The sequence below is a fragment of the Odontesthes bonariensis genome, chromosome 1 (assembly GCF_027942865.1).
Source record: "Odontesthes bonariensis isolate fOdoBon6 chromosome 1, fOdoBon6.hap1, whole genome shotgun sequence".
In the NCBI taxonomy this organism is placed as follows: domain Eukaryota; kingdom Metazoa; phylum Chordata; class Actinopteri; order Atheriniformes; family Atherinopsidae; genus Odontesthes; species Odontesthes bonariensis.
The window spans coordinates 16,162,326-16,188,286 of NC_134506.1; the positions used below are offsets into that span (position 1 = coordinate 16,162,326).

The window sequence follows — 25,961 nt, forward strand, 5'->3', positions numbered from 1 at the left end:
GTTTGGATATATTTTATCCAGCTGCTATTGATCTCAAACTGGTAAGATCTTTTAGTAAAACGAGGTTAATAGACTAACAGCCTGATTTTCAGTCAGGCAAATGATGGCAGACAGCACTGGCTTTCTTATCCAGTGTAATTCACCTGCCTCGTGGCTGGCAAATCATTTTCTGTGCTGAAGTCCTATGAGCAGAAATCCTTTAATCATCCACTAATAGGCCTTTATGAAAAAGCTGAAGATGAATTCAGCCTACCTGGCTCTCTGTTATCATTATCACTGCAATGAGTTATCAAAGTGTTTGCGTGTGCCTGCAGCCTGTCCATGTGTGTTTGTCTGTCAGTGTAGCTAATGTAGAGAACCATTACAGTTCGATCAGTTTAGTTATTATCAACACAGCCAGTCGAGGTGATTCCTGTTTGTTGATGAATTGAGCTGTGATGACAGCTATGTGTTAGATTATGTGCTACAGACGTTGACATGGCTTGAGGGCATCTGGAAGGACAGAATCACTTAGACTCACTGACTGTAATCCATCCATTTCTTTAACCAAGGCAGTCATTTTAACCAGTGGCATTTAGAAAATGACTGAAACACTACAGAAAAGCATTTACTCTTTAAATGATTGTAATTGTGTGATGTAATTTAATGCTAATGCAGCATTCACCAGGCTCGATTTTGTTGCTGGTGACCAGATGGATGTGTTTACTGACAACAGAACCTTGTTAGATAGCTACCCACACACGCTATAACGCTGCTCTTGGAAATGTCGGCTTCCCTGTCTCTGTGTTCATTTGAATGAAGCGATTTGCTGTTTGCAGTTGTGTTTTGATTCTACCTAACCACTGAGACTCAAGTCATAACCTACAATCTAGCTGAAACATGTTCGTCAGACATTATTCACTAACAAGAAAAAGCTGTAATGGCATTATCAAACGTTGTAATATCTGTGTTTGCTTGCTGAATATACAAAGCAGGGTGGTGTCTGTTATGGTGAGCTGCTTAGATTAGGCTCAGGCTGTAAGTGCACAGGAGGGCCTTGGAGACAATGCATGAGAGATGGGCGTGAGAACGCTGCTAAGGCTTGGTTCTCTGCAAGAACTGTCATGTGTTTAGGGAAAATATCCTCGCACTCAAAGCTCCAATGTCTAGATCCATTTCTAACAAACAGGTTTTGCAGGAAAGGGCTCAGGGAGAAAGAGGCTTTTTTTTTTTGGTGGGTGTGAGTGTCTTTCTTTGCGTGTTGGTGTGTGTAGCCGCAGCTGTGTTTCAGACGTCACCATATTTTTGGTTCGATGTGTCTAAAAACCGCAAATACAAAGATGTGTAACTGCAAGTTTGATACAGGTAGTTTTAAGGGCTTTACCCCTTTTCAAAGCCAGCATTATCACAGTACCGCATCTAATCCAAGCAGTCTGCTCTCATATGAAACAAAATATGCCGGAGAAACTTTATTCCTGTGACTCGAATTAAACATTTAACCTCGAGTGATCAATTGTTTCTGCTTTTTCTCCAGGTGTTACAGCAGTTATGTCAAAGAGCTGAAGACATTTCTTACAGTGAGTACACTCTTTTTCTCTCTGTGCCCCTCACTGTATGCATGTCTGTGTGTTACAGAATAGTCGATGTGGAACTTTTTGAAACACATATTGTCACACACTTCTGCTTTTACTGTTTGTATGGCACGCCAGAACAAACTTGAAGACTCCTCCAGTTTCAGGCCTAATTTGATTTTCTTTCATTCAGTGAAAGAGGATGTTTTTTTCGCTTCCCCAATTAAATTTAACAAGAGCCCCTTGAAAAGCAGTTGTTATGATTACATTACAAATTCGGGGGTTCATTCAGTGAATCAAGCAATTAATTAGATTTCTCCCATTCTAATCAGAATATTTGTATGAAACACAAACGCCTAATAAACATCCGTTGAGTTTACTGTCTGTTCAGACACAACACTGAATGTAAATGGTTGTTTACAGTGCCTGACAGTAGTTTGAGGTTAGGATCCTTGGATTGTGTCTGGTCCTGTTTGTGTGTTGCCATGTGCTGCTTTAATTTGCTCCTTTTTCCAAACCTTTCTTTTCCTCTCTGTTTTCTCACCATTTGTGAGAGCAGGCTGTACTCAGGGGTGCGGCTGCATCCTCAAGGCTTCACTTCACACACAGCAAGGTGGCAGTTTTATTGTTCCACACGCAGACAATGACTTGCACTTTCTCTCTTGCCTCACTTGAAGGCCCTGTGAGTGTGTCATCAGATCAAATGGTATCCTTTATAAGAAGGTTTTCACTGAATGCAGAGCTCGGGGAAATACTTGTTTCGCCCGTGACAGTCTGTTTTTTTCAGCCTTGTGTTACCAGACCTGATTCTATCAGGTCTAAGCGTCACTGCTTCATCTCTCAGTGTGAATGATACATTATATCGTCTGCAGGTTGGTGCAGGCTGGTTGTATCATTTGTGATAAGTATTGATGAGTTTTCTCTTGGGGAATCAATTTCGAGGTGGTGTAGCCTTGTAGCTCAACCTCCACAGCTGGCTGTTCCTAACTGCTGCCTTGGCTGCCTGACTCCTCCTGCAGCCCCATAGAGGACAAGCACAGCAGAGCACAGGGATAGATGGAGCTCATCCAAACAGCTATGGTGTAATTAGCTGACATTTGTTGCTTGGAAGGCAAGAGAAGGAAAAACGAAAGAGCTGCTCGACTCAAACACCCAAAGGAATATGCAAAAGTTGAAAGCGAGAGAAAGTGAAAAAAGACAGAGAAATTTGTCAAATGGCACGAAGATATAATACATTCTCGTGTGTGTGTGTGTGTGTAATTGTGTGTTGTGAACCTATTGAACTTCATGTAAGCAGTTATGCCAGTGTAACCCGAAGGCATGATCCACTAGTATACAGGAAACTCTGTTAAATGTGTTAGGATAAGAATGATGTTCTCTTTGCTCAGAGACATTATCTTTTACAGAGCATGTCGTAAGAGCGTCAGCCAGGCATTACACACCTGAGCGACACAGTACCCATATGAAACAGCCATCCACAAACGGGATGGTTCTCTGGCTCCAGGAAGGCTGTGTGTGTGCATGTATCATGTTGGCGTGTCTGTTACATGCATATCAGGAAGAGTGCAGCAACACACCTGTACTTAAGCTAAGGTGCTGTGTGAAAGAGCTGCAATGCTTACGCTGCCTCATCTGCTTGATCCAAGCTGGAAATGCAATGCTTTTTAATGACAAAATACTGAGTGGCTGGGAGGTGTGCAGAAAAGGGAGGAGTGGATGTGTGCGTGTGAGGTTGTGAGTGTGAAATAGGAAGGAATAAAGGGAGAGGGAGAAGGAGAGAGAAAAACATCTCGAAGGTCAGGAGCAGCGGGCGGCCGTAGGGGAGAGACACGTGAGACAGAGATAGTCTTGCGTCAGCCCCACAGCAGTTCGTTCTTTATGTGTGTGTGTGTGTGTGAGTCCTGTGGGGCCAGCATTTCCATCCGTATCCTACCGTGTGTTACAACAGAGCAGCATGCCTATGTTTCTATTCTGAGTGTCTCAATCTAGATAGATAGATGGATAGATAGATAGATACACAAATTGCTACTTGGAATTACTTGGAAGCAGTCAATCATTGAGCTATAGATAATTTTTTACACGGTTCTTGTGACAGTGGAAGGGGAAATTACACCTTCTAGCCTGAGGGTAAAGAATTTGTGTCTCACTGCCTGTCACAAAACCTGAATAGTGTTTCATCAATCCCAGCAACTACTATCATTTTTCAGCTTTTATTCATGAGCCCTCTTTGTTTCTCACAGTGTCTTTTTCCCAGTGCCCTTTAAACTGGTGCTCTGTTAGATTGGGGAAGTGTTAGAGATAACGCCTAAACATTTAGTACTTTGTACTTGCCTCGGAGCTAAGATTGTTAAAAAGCTACTGCGAGATGTCCCCGGGATAGGGAGCAGCGTAGATTCAGCAGACACACACTCCAGTATTAGTTTAGGCTTAGCCATCCGTGTCTTTTTTTGTCGCTTTCACTCTGACTCAAACTCACTTCACTTCCACACACACACAAGAAAACGCTGGCTGTTCCCGTTCTGCCTCCCTTGGCCCTCACCGTCTCGACGGGGTTCAGTCCAGACTTTTGATTCACCCCCACTGCCAAACAGCCTCTGCTCTCCTTGTCCCCATGAAGGGCTGCAGCGTGGGGCGAGGCTGCTCTTTTACAGACCCTTGTACCATGAATCACTGCTCACACCCAGGGAGCCTCAGTCCACTCAGGGGCTGTCTGCCCAGACCATAATGTGCATGGTCATGAGGGGGCCATTTTGAATGGAGGCCAGACAAAACAGCAGCTAAAGAACCCAAGCTGTGAGCTTTCCCACAGAGGGCAACAACAGGAGTGGTGTGTGTGTGTGTGTGTGTGTGTGTGTGTGTGTGTGTGTGTGTGTGTGTGTGTGTGTGTGTGTGTGTGTGTGTGTGTGTGTGTGTGTGTGCCTCTTTTAATGTTTGTTGTAGCAGAGGCAAGATGTTGGACATACAATGCTGAGTTTTGAGTGTCGTAATGCAACATAATTGTATACCAGTAATTTATGAAACATTAGAAGTAGACCTTTAAACCCCATGCATCGCAAACCTTTTAGCCTCATGGAGAGGCGATTGCAATTTGAGCTCCTTGGACTCGGCCCTAATGTCTGTTTCGCTGTCAGGTTTGAAAACAAGGGATGATCCAGCCTTTGCCAACACTTGCACTTACTTACCAAGCTACCAATCGCATCAGGTGCACCCTAAGGACAGTAATTGTTTTTTTTCTGAGGCCCTTATCAAATTCAAAAGGGTGTTGAAGTCTTGTTGAATGTCATTTTAGAACATTTGCCTGTGCATCGGCATGTTATTGTTGCTGTCTTTTGTATCTGTCGGATAGTTTGTTGGGTTTAAAGGTTAAAACACGTGTGTACGCATTATTAAAAGAATTGATCTTTTTTTTGTCTGCACAGACTTTGCAGTAATGTTTTATTATTTTATTTTTGATTTTTTTTTTTCAACTTTCCCAAATGATAACGCCATAATATCACTGAAAGTCTTCAGATATCATTAGCAGAATTATTAATAGCAAACTTTTGCAAACATATAAGTGTTACTCTTTTATGGAGATTATTACGCAGACCACACACATGCTTTTTCTCTAACTCGCACACTCACACCCGACACCAGCTGTTGCCCTATGAAAGCCTGTAGGTTTATTGGGTCTATCTTCAGCATTTATGACCAAACCACACTTCTTCAACCGTCTTTGTTCCTTCGCCTCTTTCTCTGCCATGGGCCCTGTCTCTTGACATCCTCTACAGCTTCTTGCCCCCTTACACTCCTCACAGCGTCAACTGCTATGGATACGCCTTTAAAGCGTACCTGTGCTTGGGAGTAGTTTGTCCCTGCTGGGCCTGTGTGTCCCAGGGCCTGTCTGCCAGGCCAGGTTGTAACTTGGATACAGCTGCAGTCCAGAGGAGCTATTAGCAGTGCCAGGAGGCCCCCAACTCCTTGTAAGAGCTCATTATGGTTTCTGTGCAGTCACACTCCTATGAAACACAGCAGTGTGTCTGGTGAAACTAGCCAGGACACTGAGCCTCAGGGAAACCATTACGGTTTGTTTCAAAGAGAGAGGAAGAGACAGGAAGAGGTTTCATTGAAAGAGAACGAATACTAAGAATGATATTAATCATTAAACACATCCAGCTTTCCCTGAACTTTACTGTGAGAGTGTGAGTATCTGTGTTTATTGGATCTGATTTGCTCTTTGTTCAGTTTGTGTACGTGTGTGTGTGTGCTCTCTGAGGCCCAGTTCAGCTGTCTGGTCTGGTGTGCAGATGGCTGGGTTGGGGCCTGCTGAATGAGATACTCTTTTTCTATCCTCTGTTTCTTTATCAGTCCTTGTTTCGTTTCGTTTCTTTTCCTTTCCTTTCTTTTCCTTTCCTTTCCTTTCCTCTTGTATCTTCTTTCATTTCCTCTCTACTTTTTTTTGCTTAGTTTCATTTACCAGTTACATCCCTGGCTGCCTCCTCTCTTTCATCACTGCATCTGCTGAGGGCCATCTTGGGCAGAGGAGAGTTTTCCACCACTCTATTTTCCCTCTCCCTCCTTCTTTATGCGCCTCTCAGGGCTCAGTGCGGCAGCTATACGCGGTGGCTTTGGAATGAAATGTCTCTTAACCGAGCCATGTGCCCCGGAGCTACGGTAATTGCAGGTGAAATTCAGCTTCCTCTTTAAAATGCCATCTCTCATTTCCAGTTACCGGCCCCCTCCGTATCTCTCCCTCTTTCTCTGCCTCCCCCCAATCCCCCCCTCGCTCCTGCTTCTCTCTCCCTCTGGCTGTCTTTCAGAGGCGTGTGAATCCCTCAGCCCCTGTCGCGTCTCTCTGCCCCAACAGACACTCCCACAATGCACAGCGCTGATGGTTGCACAGTGATATCAGCCATGCAGAGGGAAGGGAGGGCCGCTGCCTAGACACACTCAGTATGTGTGCATATGTGTGTGAAAGTGCAAAGGCAGCATGTGTGACAGAAACAGAGAGTGTGTGTTTGTTTGTGAGTTGGAGAGAATGAGCATATACATCTAAGGGGAGAAGTAATGTGCGCTGTTGTACGTTTAAGTATACGTGTGTGTGGGTGTGTGTGTGTGTAGCGTCAGCAAGGCGTGAGCTGTGTAGAGGTGACATCAAGGTGAACGCGGCGTGCAGAACGCTCTGCCGACTCGGGAGGCAGCAAATGGCTCTGTGGCAGATGGAGTCTTTGTCAGGGAAGAAAAATGGCAGCTCAAGAGCGTCAGCGAGACCACCCCCCCCCCCCACCCCAAACACACACACTCATACACATATACACACATGTATATATACAGATACCACTTTTTTTGTCTTCATGGATTGTGCACATGTACATAAAAACTTGAGCATATTCACATACACATATTGACACACATACCCCCACCCCCCCTCCTTAGTGAGTTGGGCCAGCGGGCGGTGACCTTCCCCTGCTCGGAGGGTTCCCTGGCTGTTTGATCAATTATCCCTCTCCCATTGTTTACCAGGAAGCAGGAGTAGAGAGGCAAGGGGAGAAGGCTCAAAATGGCCACTGTCAGGTGGAGGGATCCATTTCCCTGCCAGCGTGGGGGTGGGGGTTAGAGAGGAGAGAAGGAGAGAAAGAAAGACCAAAGCTGTGAAGTGTTCTTAGAGAGAAGGGAGGAGCATGATTCCCTGGCAGTTGAGATGATGTGACATTATACTGAATGTACTGAAGGTACGCTCTGACAGCAGTTAACATTTGTAATGCTGACATCATCTGTTAAAAGGCAGTTGTTAGATCTGTAAAGTTTGAGCAATTGAACACCAGTTACCGATACATAAATCCCAAAATGTTTTTCCATCTCTTAGTGCACAAATCAGTGCCGTGCGTAATTCTGATATGCAATGTCATGTCCATACAGTGCTGCATACGCACACACATGTATGCATAATGCCACATTACTGCAGGTATGCTTCCTATTTTTAGCGTGGAGAAGTGAGAGGGGGGTACATACTCTAAAGGTCAGGTGGCAGAGAGAAAAAAAGGAGTGGGAACAAATGATGCACTAAGCGAATGACACTCTGAGGTCCTGCTTTAATATGTATGTATCGCAGGTTGATGGCTGATTTCATTAGCGCCTCTCATTGTTATGCATAGATTGTCCTCCTGCAGCAAAATGAATATTGTATTCACACACGTGCTCACACTCACTCTCTTATACACACACACACACACACACACACACACACACACACACACACACACACACACACACACACACACACACACACAACAACTGCAAATTTCAGGGAATACTGTATGTCTGATTCTTTCTTGCAGGGGACTTGAAGAAAAGGTTGATGTTTCCACAGGCTGTTATCTGTGTCGGCTATAATTAAAACAATTCACAGAGCTGTCATTTTAATGGAGGTTTGGCACTGCTGTGGACAATTGCTGTCAGGTAGTTGTGATTATTTAGAGCTCCTTGTTTATTGTGGAGAGAATTATTTTAAAAGCGGCAACGGGAGGCTATCTTTGTTTAGATTACTTAAGCAGAATAAGTCATTTGTGTGAGAGGATTTTAGATGACATCACTTCAGTTTAGCTAAATCTGTGTGTGCAAATCATGAGTGGAGTCCTTCCTAGGACTCATCCTTGCACACAGAGAATACATAGGGTAAGTGTATGAAAATGCCTGACCGCCCTGTTGTAATCCTCCAAGATGACTATGTTTCAGCTGGAATTCCAGGCCTTAGTGGGGCATGAGCAAATGTTCTGTACAAGATATTAATAGCCATTGTGGGCGGAAAAGGAAAAAAAGCTTCAGCATTTTTCCATATGTTTTGTAAGGAAACAGTCCAGATGGATTATCTCTTGGTCGGGAGCTTTCTGTTGCTTCGACCAGCTCAAATCCAAGTGGTGTTGGACTTGCCAGAAACACACACAGAGACACACACATATACACACACACCCATGTGCTCTCTCTCCTGCCGTCTGAAGTACAAGCAAACTATTACTGATTAACATGTCTAAAGTCGGCCAGTTTAAAATGCCAGTCTAATTCTTTTTCCATCTTGCTCTAACATGAGGCACAGTTGAACTGACGGTTCTATTCTTCCAAACATACCTCACGTTCCTCGCAGTCACAGAGATATGTTTGTCGCCTTCCTATTTGTTGCCTGAGAAACCATGTTGGCTTGTCTTCTCACATTTCACACATGGCTTCACTCCCTTAACCCCTAATGTTCGGCCTGGATGGGCAGCCTGACCTCTTGAGTCATGGATGTTAGAGTCTTTGGCATCAGAAAAGCCAGAGTTGAGCTTTATTTTATCTAATGATTGTAAACATGGACATGTGCAAACTTTCTTAGATTGAAGATTTAAAAAAAAAAAAAATCCACTTACACTCTTGGCGAACACTTTGTCCTGCTGTTATTGCAGATTTCAGTCCTATTTGTTGCCTGCTTTTGATTTGAACTAATTTGCAAACATCATTTCATAGTATCTCATGCTCTCTAGTATTTTAAGATCAAGTATTTTGACACAAACATTCACACTTGGCCTTGTACCTTTAACGCAGAAAGAAACAGCAAATTGACTACACTCTCCACTTCTTTCCTGAGTGCACACACGCACACACACACACACACACACACACCCACCCAAGCTTACATATACACACAGAAGCATTATATGGTGTGACAGGATGCCGCATATTTGAAGTTTCACAGCATGCTGGCATTCCAGGACAGCAAGGGAGAGATAATGTCAGTGCACTGCTGGTTAACTCACTGTTTTACCCTGTTTTTGGGCTACAAAGCGTGAAGGGTGTCTGCCTGTGACACACACAACTCCCATATACACTCACACCACAGACCATTTTGCCTTTCCCAGCCTGCTGGATGACAACAGCTTCTAACAGGAAAGACACAAGTGACATACGATGCACACAGACATGGCTGCCAGCAAAGACAAAAGCTATGTTCTTGTGTTAGTATTCTTGTCTATGAGAAATGTTTCTGGAACCAGGAAGTGTGCCACTCTGACTGACAGGATGTAGGATGGTGTTGTGTTGGTGTTTAAAGTATGCTTTTAGCTGTCACAGTTCCTGAAAATGGGTTTCTAAACGTATTACTGCGCAACACGTCTAGTTAAAGGGCAGGCTTTAAGAGTACATTGATTCTTCATAACCCAGTGGTGCCATATTTAACTGAAGAAATCATGAATTTCACCTAGTCAGCAGCGGAAAAAAGAACTTCCTCTTCAAACCACCCACACTGCTTTCAGCCTTGTTGTGACTTGTTTGTCTGTCGTTAGAGGATTTTGGCTTCTTCCAGAACAATTTCACTTAAACACCCTCAGCTCCAGAGGATGGGAAATGGTTACACAGGAGATAAAAAAAAGTACGAATCACACAAAAACATGAGTGGGGCCTGTGAAACAGAATCTGGATTACACTCCCTATTCCACCCGTATGTAGGCTCTCTCTGTATGCACGTCAGGCGCTTGCATGCTATTGTTACTTTCATCATCTGTGTGTGTTGTCATGTGCAGCTGTTTGCTCTCCGGTTAGTTTGCCGTGTTGTGAGTTAGTGGAGTTAACGGCAGTGTGCAGTTTCTTTTCAGTGTGAGCTTCTCTCTGATTTATTCCTAACGTCTGTCTTTGGCAGGTGTGTGGAACCACAAGGTCCTCTCTCTGAGCCTGTGATGTTGCTATCATTGCGGGCTGGGCTTTTCTGTGTGTGCGTGCACGCAATAGTGCAAAACAACACAGAGGGCCCTTCTCCTCCACCCACTCCTTGGGATGAGTCATTTTTGAGCCCTGTGTAATCCAAGCCCGTGTTTCATGTGTGTGAACAGACAGACCCTGAGCAGTGGTCTTGGTCCTGACTCCCTCTGGGGCAGTGAGTGGGTGAGGCACAGCTATCAACAACAGGCCCAGGCAGCTTCGGATTTCAGCCTCACCACACAAGGAATCCACTCGTCATGACATGGGCAAAGATACACACACAAAACACAAGCAGACATTCATGTAGAGCCAAAGCTATTATTCTTTACTCCTGAAATAATATCAGGTAGCAAAAAAAAAGGGGGGCTGAATTCTAGCTTTGTGATTGGTTAAAGTATTAGGAAGTGTTAGGATCCAGAGGATGGGCCTGTAGGTTTAGTTTTACATGAAAAGATAGTGTGACACAGCGCTAATGTTCACTTTACCACAGGTTACTTTTAGTGTTGGTGTGTGTGCGTGCATTTAATGGTCGTGTGTGTGTTATCCACCTGTGAGGGTGTGATTGCAGTGGAGTAATGTCAAGGCTGGGTTTCACACAGTCAACAATGGAGACTCAAATATTTTGACTTTTTATATGAAATGATAAAAGGAGAGTGCGGTGACACAGGAAATAGACCCATGTCACAGGAAAAAAAGGAGCTCCATTTTGTGGATATTTTGCACAGCTTTTCAAAGCTCCCCGTCGCTGGTGTGACAAACTCCTTTAAAGGCACAGCTGGGCCCTTTAAAAGGGCCTCATACATTTGCCCCCAGGGGGGGGAGAAAAAGTGTTCTGGACAGAGCAACAGAAAGGTGATACTGGAAAAATGGTCGAGGGAAGCTTTTTCCTTTTAAGATGCTCATTTGCTATGCTTTTTTTTTTCTAAATGCAAGAGCTAAAGTGTCATGTTTTATCCCACTTAATGAAAGAAAACGTTCCTCGACTATGAGAAGATATATAAGCTCTGTATGTGCTGCTGCATCCATACCGCCCTGATTTTGTTGTGTTAATGCCGGAAAAGAAGGCAGGCGGCACAGAAACAACAACCCAAAGCCCAGAGGCAAACTTGTGATGACTGCAGTGCCACAACAGAAACACGGACTTCTATTTTTGTAGCACTTATACTGTTAGATGTGACAGTCAATCTTATAAAGACACATATAAGTTTGATTTGATTATGAAAAGGTATGGATGCCTTTGGGATTTTGTTTCAAATATTTCTACATATTAGGGCCATGACCGTGAGAGCTTAATTTGTTTAATTAATTTTTAGTATTAAAAATGAATCTATGGTGTGGAAATTTTCAATATAATGATTTAACACATTACATACACTTTTTCAGTGGGAGATCAGATGCTAAAAGTTATATTTTATTTCATTTCAGTAAGGCTGTGCAGAAATGTTGTCTATCTAACTATTTGCTCGCAGGGACAAACATTTCCTTTGACCACAGGGTTCTTGCCAGTTTGTTAAATTTAGCTGGAATTATTGACAGGTGGAGGCACCACTGAAACAGATGCAAACACGGATTTAGTTTCAAAGTGTGAAATTCCACTGCTCCAAAAAATTTAGTTGTCCACCTATGTGTGTTTTCTGTGTACTGGAGAAGTTTCAATGCAGCAGGTGGTGCAGTCAATCTGGAAGTCACATGCTTGTAAAGATGGCCTCACACTGGAAATGTTAAAAGAAATATCCTCTCATCTGGAAAAAAAACTAAAATATGTATATGAATTTCCGTAAGGAGCATAAATCAAAGTGACCTAGAAATGGGATTCCACATTAATACATAACAAAAGTCGCATTTCATCTAGAAAGTAAGCTTTTTAAATTCGAGGACGTTAGAAAATACCAACATATTTCCAGCACTGAAACAAATATCTCAAGCAGCGAATGAATGAAATTACTTAATTCCACTGCTTTGTTATCCGTGATGTTGAATGTCATCTGTTGAATAAGCATTTTGCTTGAAGTAAACAGTGGCTTTGCCTACATAAAAAACGATTCCTACAGTTTACCGCCACAATCTTATGAACAGAATTTGCGTCTTTCAGAAACAGATTTTTTTTTAGGCAATTTCAGGCTAACTGGGAAAATATTGCCCATTTGCGCAGGACTAATGCTCTCATTCATAACAAGCAAGCCGTGCTCAGTTACGACTCGGGATATTTGTCCCAATTTACCCGTTTACACAAGAAATGTGTCAGTTTAGTAGTTTTGCAAATCCAGACAAAGCTACGTTCATCCTGTGTTTATACACCACTTACGTTATTTGGGGCAGCAAACATTATTTCAAGGCTTCATGTCCCTACAGTCAGTTGGTGTCTCAGTGCTTATTGCAAGAAAACGATTGGTCTGAGAAACCTTTTGGGAACAAACAAAAAAGCTTAGCTAGTTGTTTGTTAGGAAATGATAATCGAATGATGAAATAATTGATGAAAAGAAGGATATCGTTCCTCTTTGTTGTTCGCCTTTTGTTTTAATTATTATTGTCATGATCGTAACCTTGATCTCATCACACATGTCCGTGGTTGATGTATCAGAACCGGTTGTAATTCTGTATGTTTTGTCATCTTAGTTAGTCCTATTTTAATACTCCTGTGTTAGTGCTATCATGCTTTTATCCACCTCTGTCCCATGTTTTATATTGAGCGTGTTTCATTGGGAAATCGTGTTTATATTTCTTGTGTTCTGAGCACACACACATATCAGATATCCCAGCACTTACCTTTCAAGTTACACATATATATTTACATTCATATCCCCAAAACTGTTTCCCAGATGTCTCATCTACATTGTAATTGGAAAACTTTTTATCCATCAATAACACCTGCAGTGTATATAGATGACTCATTATGTTTTTCATGCTAAAAAGACCTTGATCGCTATTATTTAAAAGAAAAGATCATTTTGTATGTCCTCACACAAAAAAGTAATGTGCAGCTCAGTATTGACTTTATGAAAACTTCAGTCATTCACTCAATAGATCGACATGTTGAAGCTTGCCATGACCTCTGTGGAGCCTTACAGAACAAGACAGCTTAATGTATAATGTTGTTTTGTTGAAGAGGAATCGAGGAGTGTTGTCCAGCATCGCATGAGCTCAGAGTTGGGGTGCACCCCAGATGAATATTAGTAGGTTACAGATGAAATGATTGAGTTTTTTATTTTTATTTTGAGACCATTTTCTTCCACATCTCTGTCTGGAGCAGGACGGAGTGGACTGAATGCCACGCATTATTTCTCTAGAGCTGTTTGCTCAGTAAAGGTTGAACAGTGACTTCAAAGTAACTTGGCTGTGATACTTCATCGTAAAACCTCTTCAAATACAAGATTTGCTCTTCTGTGCACTTTGGCTGGAATTTGAATTTTGTGTAATATGGATGTAAATTAGTCGCTGATATCCCAGCTTATGTGTTTGTGTGTTTATGTTTGCTGCTGTGGCAGTGTTTATGTGTGCGTGGGCATGCACATGCATGTGTATGTGTGGTTTTTAAAACAGTATAAAGATACCCCAAGGCCCCCCCCCACCCCCTTTTTTTTTACTCATTACAAATGCTAATGTCACATTAATAAAATCGGCTTAGTTTAAGGTTTATAGCGTAGCCTACACTGAGAGATTTGGCCTTGACACTTCCCACATTTTTCAAGTTGAATCACATGTTTTCCTGTGGGCATACTTTTCTGAGTTACTCTAAAATACATTGGCATCAACAGAAACTTTGGAGGTAAAGTTTAGAGCATGGTTAAAAAAGCTTTGTTATCATTGTAAATTGTTGACCCACATTGCTGCCGGGTGCCCAGCTTCTGAAGACAAGTGTTAGCTTAGCTACAGCAGTAATGGCTTCAATAAGGGTCTGGCTAATGTAAACATTGTGTTGATTGTGCTAGCAGCAGTTTGTAAAGTCACAAGCTGTTAATCATTGCTCAACAGAGAACCTGTCAGGCACGAGAACATACCAGAGAGTTAATCATAGTTATAGATCCCTGGTTTATGCGGAGGACATATTTAACAGCTGGGTTTCTAATCATTCGACCTTTCTGCTGAGCACGCTCAGCAACATCAGCAGCCATGATTCCAAGGGTCAAATAATGATGTGTGCTAACAACTACGTACACCAGAATGTATGGTTTTACCATCACAAATGGTCGTTTTTGCGGTATTTACTATACTAATTATCAATATCAATATGTTACTGTCATGTTCTCATATTCTTGAGTTCAGTTATTGAAATACCTGCAGTTTAAACTTATTTGTATTTTCCTCAGATACTTCTTCAATTTGTACCCTTTAGCCAAAAGTGTCTGCCTTTTCTGTCTTAAGTATGATAGGAAACCATTTTATTAAATCATTTAGCTGCTTCTACTTCCTGCCACAGTTAGAGGGTTTTCTTTTTAAATACAAAACCTTTAACAGAATAAGAGGACAAGATTGGTCTTTGTAATTAAAAGCCAATTTTGTAAAATTGATTAGATTATGCTAATGAAGGGAGATAATATCTTAAAAGCAGTGTGAGGAAAGGAGATAGAGGGAGTGTGAGGAGTGGAGAGGAGTGACAGTCCAGCCGCCATTACAAGCTGCTGATTTCTGCAGAGTGCTTCATAAAATGTCAGAGCGCTTCTCCCTGAGCAAGACACTGAAAAATGGCAGCGCTGTGATGTGCTGGCACCTCACCTGCTGCACCGCGTGTGTGTGTGTGTTGGAGAGCGAGCATGAGGGTGCGACTGTGTGTTCACTTGCACAAGTGTGTACATGCCTGCATGTGTGTTTTTACATCTGTGTGTGTGTGTGTGTGTGTGTGTGTGTGTGTCCATGCTGGCCTCCCTCCCATGTTGCAGTGAAGCAGAACAGAGTGGCTGACTGCCTGCTGCTTTGCCTCCATCTCTGTCGATACAACGCCATTCTCTTTCCAGACGGTCATTTTCACATGTTTAGCATTAAGTAACACACCCGTTTGAACAGAGGTATACAAGTGACTGACATATTGAGTGTAATGCTGGTGGATTTTCTCTCATCAAACATTATGCCGCCAGCTTGTAGTTCTGAAACAAACCAATATCTTTTAAGATCTTCATCTGATCCCAGTGTGTGGACACAGCACATGTTCTGTTCACTACCTCCTGTTACATGCATGTTTATCTTAATTTAGCATCTTTCTAATTGTACTGTAAGCCAGGAAGTCATTGTGTGCAGGTGTTATTATGGCTGGTTGATACAAAAGTATGAAGAATAAAAGGCAGAAAAAAGGTGTTGAGGTGTAAGGTTGACACACGAGGAGCCTTTTCATTTAGCACTGTTAATAGCCACGCGAGCTGCAAACTGTGCAGCAAAGATAGTAAGTGCAGAACTCAACTCCCACACCAGCACTAACACCACGAGCTGCATCACAATTCAGTAGTTTGCATGTTCATTATTACTGGAAAGAGCAGATATGTCTTTCCCTTAACTACATACAGTATTTAATTTCAAGGCTTGCTGTGATAGTGAGTAATGAATTACAAAGACAACATTATTGCTATTGAAATTTTATTGCTGATTTCAGTCATTTAGTCATTTCAAATCATTTGTTTGTTTATGTGGCCTTTCGTCACATAATTTAGTTTGCAGTCTAATAGAAAGTTAATGCTTTCTGCGTCCGTGTGCGCAAACTTGTCGGGACGCACACATGGTGCGATACTACTACCCTTTGGGTGCTTCCCATTCATGGGCATGCAATCGGTCTACAGTTCGTTCTGGAGTTGTGGTTAAAATGGTCAGTCTGTCCTTAAAATAAGTATCTGTGTTGTTCTTTTTGCTTCTGAACTGCTCAGTCTGGTATGTTGTGTTTCTGAATCCAGGCGCATGCACAGTTGTGTTGCTCACTCTTAAACAGTTACAAATATTTGGGCTGCACAGAGTTTGCCACAAAGGGACCCCGTGGACCCTCGCTGACTGTTGAAGATGACAAAATTGAAGTCACACAGGCCTTGTGGCTGAGTGGACGTTACCTTGAACTCACCTACGGCCGAGGGCTGGTATAAGTCTGCGTAGTTGCTGCTCTTCTTCTTCTGCTTTCTGCAAGTTCCAAATAAAAAAAGAGGTCAAAATCTGCCTTTGAATTGTAAACACTTATCTGTGAGCTGGCAGCCTAAAAACCTTTTTAGGCTTTTGGGAAATTAGTTTTTTTGATTGAACCTGATAAATATCTACAATTAGAACTTCAACAACACTTGCTCGCTAAATCTCATTTCATACATGCAGTGTTTTACATTAATCTGACAACAACCGGACATGTCATGTCTGACTGAGCACGCTGATGCTTTTTTTTAATCATTTTAATGGCATTTTGTAGGAAAGCATAAGTCTGAACTGCTTACAGCCACATTAAAGGATAAGACCGGTTTTTTGACATTGGGCCCTTGATTTCACATTATAACATGATGTTCTACTCACCCCTGCTTGTTGTTGGTCATTTGGAGCTGTTCCGAAGATATTCGCGAGGCGTCTGGCTGCTCTCTTGAGATATTCGGCCATGAAACGGTTTCCTATGGGCAAGTTTATACAGGCACAAACTATGCTGTTTATAATTTATTAATTACTGTACACTAGCACTGATAACGTGGAGGTGCGTCGCTTACTTAAAAAAATCCGGGTTACTGTAATTTTGAATTTTAGTCGAATGAATAAATAGGCAGCAGGTCTGTGGGCTGTCTGTGGTAGTAGCACGACGAGGACGTCAGTAACACCCACTTTACGACAAAAATTCAAAATTACAGTAACCCGGATTTTTTTAAGTAAGCGACGCACCTCCACGTTATCAGTGCTAGTGTACAGTAATTAATAAATTATAAACAGCATAGTTTGTGCCTGTATAACTTTGCCCATAGGAAACCGTTTCATGGCCGAATATCTCAAGAGAGCAGCCAGACGCCTCTCGAATATCTTTGGAACAGCTCCAAATGACCAACAACAAGCAGGGGTGAGTAGAACATCATGTTATAATGTGAAATCAAGGGCCCAATGTCAAAAAAACGGTCTTATCCTTTAACAGATAGACACAGCAGCGGTGTTCCTTATATTTGTCATAAGAGCTGCTTGTCAGAGGAATCAGACAGATTGTGTTTTTAAATGACAGTTCAAACTCTCCTACACTGTGGTTCTCCTCTCTGTCTTTGATTTACTGAATGCTTTTGCTTTCATAGGCTGATGGAACACATTAATGTTATGTTTGTCATGTCGGAAAAGGGCAAAACACAGAAGTTTTTGAATGTTTGCCCACTGCTCCACCAAGATGTCCCCCTCTGATTTAAGGGGCAGGGACACCGTTACCACATCCTGAGCTTCGTGCCACCCAGGACAGCTATGATTAAATGAATAAACAGGCCAGAAATTGTAATTGTTGTAGTGGCAACATTCTCCAGTAGGAAAATCTATCAGCATTTGAAGTGGATCATGTCGTAAACGTGATCAGATTGAGCAATTCATAAATAGACTAATTGTCTTTGGCACAATAAAACCCTTTTCGCATAATTTACCATTAGAGAGATTTTAGTTTCACTGCATTCTTTAAGGTGGTTGTTATGGTAATTTAAAGTTAATCAATGAATTCTTTTATTACTGAAAGTGATACCTGGTTGAAGGAACATGGCTACTGAAGCTCTGTGAGGATAAGCGAAGCAGTTCAAATCAGGGTTTGTAACTGATCATGCAGTGTCCATTTTATTCTGTCTAACAGCACATTATGTTCTTCGGGAACAGCATCAGATCAGGCTTTTGAGTGGTAGTTATGTACAAACTATATCTGCCATTGCACCACTTATCTAAGTTCTGTCACATTTGCCCAGTGACATCAGTTATCTCCTACAAGTAAGGTTTCAGAGGAATTGAACATTAAACGGTTTCTTCTCATGGACATGGGCAGAAAGGACTCCAGCAATTGCTCAAACAAGGTTTGCCGCTCTCTGGATATTCCATTGTTCTGTCACTGTCAGTTTGTTTTGCTATTTGACATGCATGTCATTTGCATTATGCATATCTCAAGTACTGCTCTCATTCTGCCCCCCTTCTCACAATCTTTCTCTCCTGTTGTTCGTGATATCCCTGATAACTGATGTTATTTCCAGTTCTTCAGTTTCCTGTTTTGTTTTTTTTCCCCCATGTGTTTCCTGAATTTATTTAAATAAGTACAATCAGCATTAAGAGGGATATCTTATTTTGATTTTCACAGGAAAATCACACGCAACAATTAAGGTTAACCTAAATTATATATGACTGGATTGACACTGATACTGGATTACTCGGACGTGACGGCAGCCGATGGCTGATGTTAAATTAGTTTGAAACAAGAACTGCCGACCTAAAATGAACTTTTAACACTTCTATACCGGCACTGAAAATTTTCTTACTTTGATTTTGATCATCTTATTAGATTTTAACTAAGATTATTAGATGATAAATTAATAGATTAAAAAGTTAATGAGTAATCAGACTTAATGCATTTCCTCATAGATACGAAAAACACAGTTCCACAAACTGTCTGCACCTGCTGTTTTTAACCAGCCTCATGAAACAATCAGCAATCCATACCAGTAAATAATTAGCCAATACCGATTACCTCACAATGGAATTTAATCATCCTGATTAATAAGCCGACCGGTTAATCGTTCTGTCTGCAGTTACATACATAGTAGCATACACTTGAGGATGGGAGTGATGGAAAGTCAAATAAAATCACAACTTGTGATGAACAGTTGCAGCAGAATTGTCCAGGGATCTTTTTCAATCCTGAAATGAAACTAAATGCTGTGTTAAACATGCAGGATGTTTTGTGCACCTGGAAAGCACAATGTTTGAGGCCTTTAGATACATTTTTATAGTCATCAGTTTGGCACTTTATTCTCTTAAGTTCTGTTGGTAAAATTGGACTCCAGCAATTCAGAATACTATAACATCCTTTAATAGAAATGTTATAAAACATTTAATATAAAGTGACCGAAAACAGCAATGGCTTCCCACTCACCTTCTCTCCAGTCCATCTGATCAGTGTCTGTTTGTGTACATGTACACTGCGTGATTGTGTTCTTCTCTAAAGCACATAGATTGTGTTAGTCTGTGTTTCCAAACTGTTCTCGAGTCATTGTGGATTCTTGTACACACATGCAGCCAATGGCGAGCGGATCTGGTTCAGTCTGCAGAAAAACTGTAATGAGCAGCGAGACTGGCAGATGAGTGTGAGTGGCTAGCAGAGAGAGAAGGGCAGATTCATCAGGGATGATTGCCTGATGCACACTTCTGTTTTTTTTTATGTGAGGACCCTGTTACGTTACCATGGGGAGAATAATTAGCTTTGGCTGGATGCATATGCGAATGAGCAGAAGAGATGGGATTTTTCTTATTGAGCTTACTTTATGATACTTAGAATGGTGCATACGGGTGTGCTTGCATATACACAAACACACACACACACACATATATATGTATATGTATGTATGTATGTGTGTGTGTGTGTGTGTGTGTGTGTGTATGTAAATTTTTCTTTCTACACACTTACTACCAGCTCTTTCTCTTCTATTTATGGCCAGGAAATGGGAGTAGTGCTATGTCTGGTTGAGCTGAGTAACACTATTCTGTCACACATACATTTGACATCAAACACAAGTGACAAGCCTATCCTATTCCTCTCCACCGAGTCATCACCATGTCCCAAAATCACATTATTGTCACTGGGAACCCAGCAGAGACGGATGGTGAGTAGGGGTGTTGATTCCAGCCTTTGGCATCTACAGTATGCTTGAAAAGGCAAATAAAGCCATTTGGCAAGAGCTGATTTCTTGTCATTTCAAAAATATACAGAATGCGTGTGGCACGCCTGCTGGTTTTATGTTTCATCTAAAGCCTCTTACAGCTAGATGGTTGCACATGTGTGTTTGGGCTGCAGTAAAGCCCAAATGAATGCTGGGGCTGGAAACTCCTCATTGCTGACGCCACACTCGACCATTTGCTGCACACAGGACCATATCATTACCTTTTTACCCTGGCAGGCAGTAAGCAGCTCTTGCCTGGTAAGCTCCAGTGTTACATGGAGGCAGGCAGACAGACAGTGGTGTGGCTGTAATAAGACCTGCAGCCAGCACCACTGCCAAGGCTAGTTGAGGCAGGGTGAGAGATGGTGCCCATCCCCTACATTACCCTGCTCTGCCATCTGTCACTGGGCAGGAGTGCTGCCGAGGGAGGAGTCTGAGTCACTCTGGCAGTTGTCACCTAGACGGGGCTCGCTGGGACATGCTGCCTCTTTGTGCTCCTTTCAGACACGGGCACAATTCACTCTGAGGTCACAAAGCTATTATGCAGTTTGGCAAACATTCTGTTAAAATATCATTATGCTTTTATTCAGTAGCCTGGAGATATTTTTAATTCACGAATTGAATATTTCAAAAGTCTGAAAAGGTGTCAAACAAAATAGAAAGTCATGAAACCAGCGGTGAATCATGGTATCACACAGTACATGTCTCTTTAAATGTTCTCTGAGTTGACGTTTGACTCTGGACAAAGGTTGTCACTTAATTTTTGCCAAGACGCCTGGTTATGTCATTTCCTGGCTGATGGTGTACATGCAGGAGGGGGTGGAGGAGAAAAGGGGTCAAGCGAGCTTGTGCATGCACTCTGCTGCAAGTAAGCAAGATGAGCTTAGTAAGGGCTCGCTGCCATCAAACATCCATATTCATATGCACATGTCGTGCCTATAAAACATGAACATATTCAAACGCAACCAGATGAAAGTTTAGAGCGTGCCTGAGCCACAGCTATCAAAGGTGATAAATAAGGGATGTGAATGCTGATTCAGAGTTAATGCGTAAATGATTTTATTCTCACAAGTGCCGCAAAAAGTACCTTTGCCTTCAGTAGTTCATGAGACTGACTGATGTCACCTGGTAATCAGAGCATCTTGCTTTAGCCCTGTCAATTCTACAAAGAAACTTTGCTGTTCAGGCAATACAGACAAATGCCCAATGCTGCAGCTCCAGTGCTTTTGTTACCAGTACCCACTCATTGTGACACACTTGTTATGTTGACTTGCTATTTCCCCTTGTTAGCTGTTCAGAGCAGAAGAGAGGTCATCGCTTGATAATAGTTTCAGATCACAAAAAAAGAAGGCAGAGAGTAAAAGATATAGAGAAGAGACTGGATGTTGCAGAGGCAGCGATGATATAGTCTTTGTCGTCCGCGGTGAGGAGAAAAAATAAGAAGAGCTGGGAGCCACTGTGTGTCTTTGAATGGGGTCAGGGCATCATGGGGAATAATGCATTTCCCTTCTCTTGCGCCAGGCGCTCCTTCCATTACGGCTGGAGAAGAGACATTGTGTCCACACTCTGATTACCACTGATCCATGCTGATGACTCTGTTGGCGGATTATCTCAGTTAGTATCAGCCATCTGTTACTGCTTGTACATGTGTGTGTGTGTGTATGTGTTGTAGGGGTGAGGAGAAAAGGGGCAGGATTGAGACACACGGGAGGTTTTATAGTTTGAGGCTGTGGTACACACACACAAACGCACACACCGACAAGCTCACGTAGACGAACACTTCCATGGGCACGTGTATTGGCAGTCCTTTGTGAAACCGCTGCATGTGTAACCAGGCACCATTACATACACGCAACACAGCTATGCAACGCCTCAAAGCAAGTGTATGATGTAAGGCCGCATTCCAAGCAGCACTCCCACCACTAAATGCACGCACGCTATCTTTCCTTGATGCTATTGTGCCCTCCTTTCAGATGTTACTGACAAGCGAAGGCTCCTATACGAAGGCCACATGCAATCATAAAGCCGCAGAGCTGTTTATAGCTACGCTATCTCCTGAAGGGCCGTTGCATCAAGGCACTATTAGGTGCATGTGTTGACAGCTGGGTGCTGTGTTATATTTGTGGACGTGACTGTGAATCCGGAGCTGGAACACATCTTATAAATCATAGTTCAGCCATTAGCATAAATTCTGCCTCTACTTGCATCTGCAAGACCTGCTGTTTCTGGTTGCAGTACTCTGTGTAGATTGGTTGGTGTTGTTCAAGTCAAATTGATTTAGACGTTCACAGAGATTATAATGCTTGCCTTCTACTGCCACTGTTGTGTGCCGTTAATTACCTATAAAATCAAGCTAATTCTGATGCTAAATCCATTTTAATTTCTCATAATTAAGTCAGGATTGGATCCTTAAATACCTTGGTGCTCCATTATTGTTGCAATCATTTTTGTGTCTGTGCATTTGGTGGTACATTGCAGAGCTCAATCTTATTATTGTTATTAAATTTAATTGCACTAAGTGATCAGTTTGTAGTTGTTGGAAGAAGATGGACTTGCCTCGCTGTGGTTTTTTTCCCCCTGCTGTCCTTTCTCTCTCCATCTCTCATCCCAGAAAGAGGCCCTCTGAGAGATACTAAGAGATGAGAGAAGATGAGGGGGAGGGTGGCTCTGCTTTACACCTCTGCAAAGGAGGGATTGCTTTTTTGTTGTTTGTTAGGGGGGAAATCAATTCTGCTCACATCATCACGTTTTGACAAGGCGAGGCATTAAGTGCAGATATTGAGGAACGACAGGAATGGTTTGCAGCCTGTCCTTCATCTTCCCCACTCTTTTCTTTTCTTCTTTCTTTCCATCCACAACAAAATCATAGTATATTGTCTTGCTTATCCCTTTTTTCCTCAGCCTTTTGGTCTCTTTCTCTGCCTCTTTCTGTGTTTTTGCTTCCCTGTGAAAAGGTAGGGAATGATCTGCTTCACTTACCAGCTGACACCACATAAGCTTGCTTGTCCTCTGAGACACGAGCCTTTTGTTTTCATGTGCATTATGATAATTATGAAGGGCCACAGCTCGTCTCCATTTTTATCACGCTTCTCATGATACTTACATTTTTTTTTGTCAGGAGTATCTGCGGAAAAAAAAGCTTCTTTTTAATCTACGAAGAACCCTTTTTCTTTCATGTTTTTCTTTCCACCCTAACCTGACATTTAAAAGGTGACAGGCAAAGTGAAAGAGCATAAAATGTGACAGCCAATCGTGCAACAAAGTGTGGCTGAGAGGTAACAGTTTTTGGTTAAACTACATTGACAAAACTCTATTTTCACGTAACCTGGAATTTGCCCTTGTAACTAATATGTAACGTTCGCTCACTTGCAGTTTAGGTTGATAATTTTGCTCTTTTACCCACATGCTGTCATCTTGCGTGAGGGGCCACTCAAAGGACCTTTGACCTTGCTCATAATTACACAACCACCATCTTTTCACTGCAGCAGTGGCAGTCATGGCCGCCCAAGTCCGATGGCACACCAGCCTCCTCCCCGTGGACTGCAGCAGGTTTTCTTGTCATCCGCGCCTCTCCCTCTCTCCCTCTCTCTTGTCAGTGTTGCTCCTGGCGAAAGGCTGATACTTGATATTCAGAGGATAGCAGCTTTTGTCTCAGAGATTTAATCAGTGGCTCTGCTCCCACTGCAGAGGGGAGAAGGAGGGAGGGTAGTGGAGGGGTGGCAGGAGAGAGGGAAGGAAGGAGAGATAGAGGCAGAGACTGTTTATGTGTAATGACACAATAACAAAGCCTGCCTGTAAAACACAATCTGCAAACTGTGCTTTTGAAGGGGATTTTCAGCCCTGGATTAGTGTCAGGCAGAGGGAAATGGAAAAGGAGAAGAGAGAGAAAGAGTCAGGTTGATGTGATAGACAGGGGAGGTGATTTTCTGTGTGTCTGTCTGCAGTGGGGGTTGAAATTTGTGCGTGCAAATTCATGTGTTTTGAAACTGTTGTATTTATTTGGCTCCACAAGTCAGCAGCTGTGTGGGCATTGCCACATTGTGTTCTCAGTTGTAAGCGAGAGGGGATTAAAGCTCACAAATGTGAGTAAAATATCTGGCTGCGGAATGACCAAATGTTTCTTGTCAGGGCTTATGTTGTTGGTCGGTTTATTATAGCTGGTATAGTGACTCTTTGAGACTGTTAATGGAAGAATTTGGAGTTGGTTAATGCACACATTTTCTGAAAGCCTTTTAGTCCATTTGGTTCTTGCTTTAACTAAACAGACTCGAAGATCTCCTACTTTAGAAGATGTATTTGTCCCTGTGGAGCTATAAAGGGATGATTTTTGTGAAACACAGGTTTACATGAATTGTGCTTGTGTGCTCTTCTGTGTCTGAGGTTACAGAAAATGACAAATGTGTTATTTATGTGCCCTTTATCTATTTTTTTTTTTAAGCTTGAATTTTTCCTCTCATCTCTTTCACTCTTTCACTCAAATATCCTACTTCAGCCTCAGAGTGAGTTCTCTGCAAAAGTGGCTGTCCTGTTTAGGAGCTTCCTCTCAGCACTGGTATTTTCTTGCATCACAATGTAAAAAAAAAAACGTGCTTTGCTGTCCGTTATCAGAGTCCTTAAAAGTGTCATCCTCCATCCTACCCCATATTCAATCAATAGAGGCTGGGAGCCAGTGAGCATGGCTAAATAGAAATATTGTTCAGGGGAAGTGAGATGTGAAAGGAAAAGTGTCAGGAGGTGTGTGTGTGTGTGTGTGTGTGTGTGTGTGTGTGTGTGTACATGTGCATGCATGTGCTTGGACGTGTTGTGTAGGTGTGACAGTATAGATTTGTGTGTGTGTGTTTTGTGAGAGTACGGGTGGGTGTGCTTTGCTATTGTAACCCTGCTGATTGGATTGTGTTTGACAGATATGGAGTCTGGAGAGCGGCTGGCCTCCCCTGCGCCCACCCTGTCTGCTGCTCGCACCTCCTCCCCTGCGGCCTCTTCTTCCTCCTCCTCCTCCTCCTCTTCCTCTTCGTCATCGCCCGCTCCCCACTCTAAGAGCAGCCTGGCCCCGAGCCCATCAGCACTGGGATCCACCCTCAACACCTCTGGTAAGAAACAGTTTTCTCCTCTGTGTCAATCTTCCGTCTTTCAAACACCATGCACACAGAAGGAAAAAACACACAATGCACACCGTTTCCGTGTAACCATAAAACGATGCCAAATGTGGTCACCATCATGTCTCGATATCATTCAGAGTACTCCTCATTTCTTTACCACCAAAAATGAGTTTCCTCCAGTATTAATTATACTGTTGTTTTGCTGTCGGTGTGAATACACCTCTCTCCCTGCTACCAGGATTTTTACAATTTATTTTTTTTTTCCTGACAGCTTGGGTTGCAATTGAAAAGCTGCTTGCATTAATGAATCCCAAACAATTAGGGGGCTCTTTTGTGTGAGAAACACACACATGCTTCGCCATGTCTCCTGACAACCTTCAGCTCTCTGGCTCCAGCTGCCTCAGAGTCAGGCTCAGCACGCCGCTCTGCGTGCACGTATGTGTGTGTGTGTCTGTGTGTACGTGTGAGAGAGAAAGAGCCTCTGCCTGCATGATTTAACATTTGTTAGCCACTCAGTGTCTAGTCAGCCCTGTCCGGCATCCAGCTTTCCTTTCTATGTATTGGTCAAAGCCATTAGGCAAAGAGTGTGTATCCTTGGTTGTGTGTGTGCTTGTATCTCTGTGTGTTTTTCAGATATCCCCTGTGCGAGAGAGTGAATCATTTGCTCATACTTTCTTCCCCCTCATCTCCTAATGTCTTGTTGTTTTTTCATATGCCTACTATATATACACACACAGTCATTCACACAACCCCCCACTGCACTAAGTAGGGAAAAGGATATTCAG

The 25,961-nt window shown here is 42.6% G+C and overlaps 1 protein-coding gene across 7 annotated transcripts in view; it reads left to right on the forward strand.

Annotated features, from left to right (window-relative positions):
* The window catches only part of baz2ba (bromodomain adjacent to zinc finger domain, 2Ba), a 65,749-nt gene that overhangs the window by 10,789 nt on the left and 28,999 nt on the right, over positions 1-25,961 (forward strand). For all 7 annotated transcript variants that reach the window (XM_075485612.1, XM_075485692.1, XM_075485944.1 and 4 more), the window contains exons 2-3: positions 1,514-1,556; positions 24,982-25,167. In XM_075485612.1, coding sequence (XP_075341727.1) covers positions 24,984-25,167 — 184 coding nt within the window. In that variant the 5' untranslated portion in view covers positions 1,514-1,556; positions 24,982-24,983. The remainder of the gene's footprint in view (positions 1-1,513; positions 1,557-24,981; positions 25,168-25,961) is intronic.